We start from the raw sequence: 6,063 nt of genomic DNA, 5'->3' as shown, positions 1-6,063 counted from the left end.
TATGTAGATCTCTCCTGAGCATAAACCCCCAGAATCACAAGCCCTCCCCATAGTTTTCACACAATTTATCAGTGAATGCATGTTTCTGTGTGTCAAAAATTAAATGTGTGGTGTCCAGCTGAATGGATATTTTTGCAACTTCATGAAAAATAGGTTCAGAAGAATTTTATTTCTTTTTTTTCTTTTTTTCTTTTTTAATGTATTTTAATTTTTTTTTTTTTTTAATTTTTTTTTTAATTTAATTTTATTTTTAAATTTATTTTTCAGAAGAAGATTTTCAATCACATTGTTGTTTTCATGCCTAAAGAGGAATAAAAACACTCAGGAAAAAATTTGATTAAGGTTCTCATAATTCGTGCATGAAAGGGTTAAAACTTAAACGCACATTTTTGCAACTCCATGAAAAATAGCTTAATAAAAAAAAAAAAAAGTAATCTCATTGTTTTTAAATGCCTAAAAAGGAATAAAGAAAAAAAATCTTGATTAACATTCTCATTATTCGTGCATGAAAGGGTTAATAATAAAGTTGTCCCCTGAAGAGGGGGGGTGGCGGGTCAAAAAAAAAAAAAAAAAAAGTAAACAATAAAATAAAATAAAACTAAAATTAAAAAATAGAATAAAATAATAAAATAAAATAAAACCCCCGCCCTCTGTTTTATTGTGAAAATCCACAGCCATTAACTTCCGCTATTATCCCTGTTAGCTTACCGCTAGCCCGGAGTAGAGGCGTGTGTTTGTTTTGCAGCCTGTCTGTGGAGTGGACGCCGGTGTCCACAGTGGGTCTCTCATCTTCCCAGCGGACTGTCAGTGGGGCAGGTGGACTGAAGTCCGTGTTTTTCTTTTGTCGTTTTTTCGGACACAGGAGTGGGGCTTCGTGTCGTTATTTTTTGTCGTGTTTGTTACAGACTAACTGGTCCGTGGGGCCATGACTTCGGTTTGGAAACGGCTTCAGCGGGTCGGAAAGAAAGCAGCCAAGTTCCAATTCGCTGCTTCTTTTCAAGAACTGATCCTAGAATGCACCAATAAATGGTAAGTTATTTTTACAGCGCTTGTTTTGAGCTGATAGTTAAGTTTTGTGCATATTTTGGCTAAACTAAAGTACTGACAGCAGAGTAAAATGATGCCCTTCCTTATTCACTAATATTAAAATATGTATTCATATCATGTTCGACATTTGACAAAAATAACAACATATAATGGCTCTTTTTTATGTTTTCCACCTTACACTGTATTTTTTCTGTTTTATATATTTAGCTAAAGTTTCAGCTATCTAATAATCCACATGTTATTCCATTATTATTACTATCAGTCCAGATGGGACCGGAAGTTGCTTGGCGTAACTTCTACACATCATTTGTCTTCTTATCGTTTGTTGGATCAAACTCTGATATTATTTGGATTTATGTTTTTTTTTTTCCCCAATAAAATGACTCAGAGGAACAGTGGTGTATATGTTCAGACATGATGTAGCCCAGTGTCTTTATCAAACTGTGGTGACGCACCTTGATATGTTTTAGTGGTGCGTTTAGGACACGCCCCGTTACTTCCGCTTCTGCCTTTTTTATTTAGACTTAGTTGATACTATTATGTTCTGTGGCATCCTGGTAAGTAGGACAGTGCACAGTCATGCTTTAAGTCCCCAGACAAATGTTCATCTCTGGGGGCACACTCACAGTCAGACATGCAGATACTAATGTGTTTGTTTATGTTATAGACTTATTTTTAATCATTTCATTGCTGTGAAAATGCTCCAATATAAGTAACAGCTGAAAAAAACAAACTAAAGTGAAAGTATGAAACTGAAAATATGACAAGAAAAAGTAGACGCTGTGAGTAAAATGGTCCCTGCAGAGTTCAGCTATTATTTTTTGGAGTCATATTACTGCAGAATTAACCCATAAAGACCCAGCGCTACTTTTATGGCACTTCCCAAATGTTTTTTTTTTCCTCTCTATCAGTGGCGGCTGCTCATCTTTTAGAGAGGGGAAGCTCATTGTCGGCTTACATAAAAAAAAGTCAAGTTATTTAAACATAAATTTGGCCCTCTGTTCCCTTTAGAAAATGGTCAGTGACCTTATCGTACCAACTAAACAAGAAAACGCTGAAATTATGTTGAATTGAAACAAGGAAGTACAATAAGTGTGTTTTATTTACAGTGCAAGAAATGAACAAGTAATTTCGTAGTGGTTTCTCTCTGGATTTTACAGCAGAATGTGTGACGGTATTAAACTGAACTGTGTCAGTGAAGGAGGAGATCTCAAAATAGCTGTCAGTCAAACGGGATTCAGCCTTTCGACTGATCCTCCAATCAGCACGTGGAAGCCTGGCGTCCAGCCCAGCCGAGCTCCGCCCACAGCTCCATTCACCCCCAGAGATGCCAAGCGTCCGGGGGCGGGACAACATCGTGGCATTTGTCCAATTACTGTCCAGTTTTGAGGCAATGAAAAAAACTGTTCCACTCAGTCCCATTAAAGTGCATGGACACTGAGCGTCTACGGGCAAATGCACTGAGCAGAGATCGAATAAGAAAACAGCGCAACGGGAATGTATGAGAAGTGAATAACATCGAGTCCATTTGTGACCAAGCTGATTCTGAACGAACTCGTCTGTGAGATGAACATGTTCTAACACATTTGTAGTCAATTAATTGTCAACATAACCGTACATATTTGACCATTTAATTTTCATAATTTTAGGGGAAGCTGAGCTTTCCTTGCAGTCTATGAGAAATCGCCACTGCTCTCTATTTAACCTTTCTTAAGGGATTAACCACCATTTATTATAATATTATCTTCTATAGTTTGCATTTTTTTCTGTAAAAATCTGGTATTTTCCTATGTTAAATTGACTGATCAGGTACATTAATCATCATGCTGAGATTACATTTGAGGTTTATCATACAAAAAACTGAGAAAACTTGAGGAAAAGTGACTTTTTCAGTAAAATATATCATCAACTGAACATAAACCAAGCATCTCCATCCACTGCTATTTCTCAAACTCTATGGGTTTTACTTTTGAATCTATTTTGTAGAAGATGACAGTGTTTCCATGGTAACTACGGAGCCTCTGAATGTCCAAATGGGTCATATCTTTTAACCATGAAAAGACAACAGACTATATTTTATAGCAATTATTTTTATGTATTGATAGGTTTAGAGGATCAACAGGTATTAAACATTTTAAATCAGTAGATGCTTTTAGTCACTGGTGGATATTTGGGTCTTTATGGGTTAATGTGTATGTTCATTTCACTGCGGTACATTAAAGCAGCATATGACTTTTATCGCTAATTTTTCTTCAAATTCGTAAAACCCCAGTGATAGCCTAATTATCACTACGTAATCGTGTAGTCTTTCTGTGCTTCCACACCTAAATCACTTCCCTCACAGTGAACAACTTCAAAGATAACTCCATCACAAACAGTCCGTTTGTTTACCTACCAAACCGATATGTCACTCGGGCCTTTTTGGAAATGTTGTCGCAAACTGCATTATGGGCATGGGAATTCCACACAGCTGCAGCAGGAACAAACACAGAGACAAAAAGCAATGAACCCATGTCTGCTACTGGGTCAGAAGAAATGGAAGGAATCACTGTAAGTCAATTATCATCTTATAATACAGGGTGTGTGATTGTGAAAAACAATACTTAGACATCAGTTCATGGCATTTTGGGAATATGTCATTGTGTAGACTTATCATACAAAGCCTTGTGAGCACACAGGGTAAGGTAGCGCCCTCACCGCTCACTCACTCCTTACAGTACATGTATGATAAACCTACACAACATATTCCCAAAATGCCATGAACTAATGTCTAAGTATTGTTTTTCACGATCACACACCCTGTATTATAAGATAACTGACTTACAGTGAGTCCTTCCATTTCTGCTGACCCGGTAGTAGACACGGGTTCATTGCTTGTGTTAGAGCCATAATACATTTTTGTTTGTTTATTCCTCTTTTTTGTTTTGACCTTAATTTAATAATTGTTTCGTGAGTGTGGCTGTGATGATGACCACATGTGCAATTCATCATGGGTTATGAGGTTACATTTACCTGCTGTGTGTCGTGGGCGGTGTGTGTAAGGACAGCCCCAAACCATTTTCTGACCAAGTCTGAATTCAGTTGGTCAGTGTTTTCAGTGTTTTTTATGTCAAGTAGCCTATTTTGTTTATTTATAGAGAGCATTTTGAATGACGTTTGTGCCCTATTTTGAACGGTTGGACTTGATATTTGTTAATACATGGACTGGCATATCCAAAGACAAAGAAAACCATCGGGACATTCATTCATGCATGCGTCAAAAAATATGACAGATTGAACCCTTCTACACCATAGTGGTAGCTAAAGGTAAAGCTACAGCTTGTTTCCATGTTTGTTGCTACTGTGACTGCGTGGAATTCCCATTCCCACAATGCACTTCGCGACAAAATGTCCGAAAAGGCCCGATTTGATTGATTTGATTTATATTTATTCCATTACTCTATTCTGTTGTCATTCACTTTTTTTGCCGTAAATGCAGTCAGAATTTAACTGTTGTGTAGAAATACATAATAATTAGATTCTACGAAGCGTTTGTCTAGGAATAGTGGAATATAAAGATGAGCTCTGTATTGTGTATTTCCAAACCGCGTGTTCAGATGTTTCAAATCCTTCATTCTCAGACATTAAATTGAGCACATGACGTCTGTGTCTTCAACATGAGCTCCAGCTGTAGACATCACACAGCCCTGCATGTACATTAACTCATTTCAGTTCAAATGTACTTCATATTTAATTCATAAGAAGCAAAAGAATTGAAGACAACACTATACTTCCTCCTATAGTTCAGTTACCTGGTAAATCCCTGTTGAACCAATCTATTTGAAAATTAACTAGCAGTATTTTTTATGTGCTTCATGAATCATTCTCTGTCTCACCTTCTTATAAGCAAGTATTTACTATGAATTGTTCAGTTGTAATTGCACTTTTTTTTTTCTTTGAGAGAGCAGTTTGGCTTCTGATAAAGTCCTGAAAATGGAATAATAGATGAAATGATCAGCACTTGCACTCATACTGACATGTGAAATCACTGTAAGAGCATTTTTGCTGTGATTAGAATTTGAAGCATGCAGCAAAAAGACAAGCACATCATAAAAAAATAAAAAATCCAAAACACTGAAATGATCCAAATTGACTCAGTTCACTAAAATTCTATGATAATAAACTTATGAATAATGAAAACTCAAGATTTTTGTCTTTGTTTTAGTGTAAAATGAATAAAAGGAATACGTGTGATTTTACCAGTATTCTGCCTGTTATTGAATATTTTGTTTATTTGTGGATCCACTGTGATCTGTAAGTTGTAATGTACATGTGTACATGATAAACTGATTGATAATGTTGTTAAAATTGCACTTTTTTTCTTAAGAAATTCCAGGTTTTCATGGTTGTTCATGCTACTTTGTTTACCTGAACATTTTCTTCATGTAATTTTACTTTTTTCACTCTAAAACATAGAGAAGAGTTTGGAGTTGTCATTATTTTTAGGTTATTATGCTATTATTTTACTGGTTGCGATTGTATTGAACTGTACGTAGCCCCTGAATATAAATGAGTGTGACACATGCTTTAGATCTTTTCCATTTCTTTTATTTTTATTTTTTTAATTTTGATGTGCATGTCTTTTTGCTGCATGCTTAAAATTCTAATCTCAGCAAAAATACTCATAAAATCCTTCTTAACTGCTAAAATCAATCACTCTGGAGAGACTTGGCCCCGATCGTGGTCCTGCAGGAGTGTCTTTAATTCCATTATCATTAGTCATGGTGCACCCAGCATGTGTTTCCAATCCTCCAGCCCTGGCTTGCATAGTGGCCTACCTTACTGTCACTGTGTTTATGCGGTGTTAAAAATGCATTATACACAGCGACCAGTATGAACATGCCTCTGTTTCTGGAAAATCTTATCATACTGTAGATCCACGGCCAGACTGTGTGAGAACTGATACACTTTTCTCAGGCACACAACAATGCATTCAGTGTGACGTAATGAATACTGCTGCTGAAAACGAGGTCATAC

At 36.3% G+C, this 6,063-nt stretch overlaps 1 protein-coding gene across 2 annotated transcripts in view; it reads left to right on the top strand.

Moving 5' to 3' along the window:
- Window positions 1-721: 721 nt before the first annotated feature.
- The window catches only part of ehbp1l1a (EH domain binding protein 1-like 1a), a 73,356-nt gene continuing 68,014 nt past the window's right edge, over window positions 722-6,063 (top strand). For both annotated transcript variants that reach the window (XM_030161777.1, XM_030161776.1), the window contains exon 1: window positions 722-1,029. In XM_030161777.1, the coding sequence (XP_030017637.1) occupies window positions 926-1,029 (104 nt within the window). In that variant the 5' untranslated portion in view covers window positions 722-925. The remainder of the gene's footprint in view (window positions 1,030-6,063) is intronic.

The sequence above is a fragment of the Sphaeramia orbicularis genome, chromosome 18 (genome assembly GCF_902148855.1).
Source record: "Sphaeramia orbicularis chromosome 18, fSphaOr1.1, whole genome shotgun sequence".
NCBI lineage: Eukaryota > Metazoa > Chordata > Actinopteri > Kurtiformes > Apogonidae > Sphaeramia > Sphaeramia orbicularis.
Note: the sequence above shows the minus strand (reverse complement) of the source record. Positions and strands in the feature narration are given on the sequence as shown.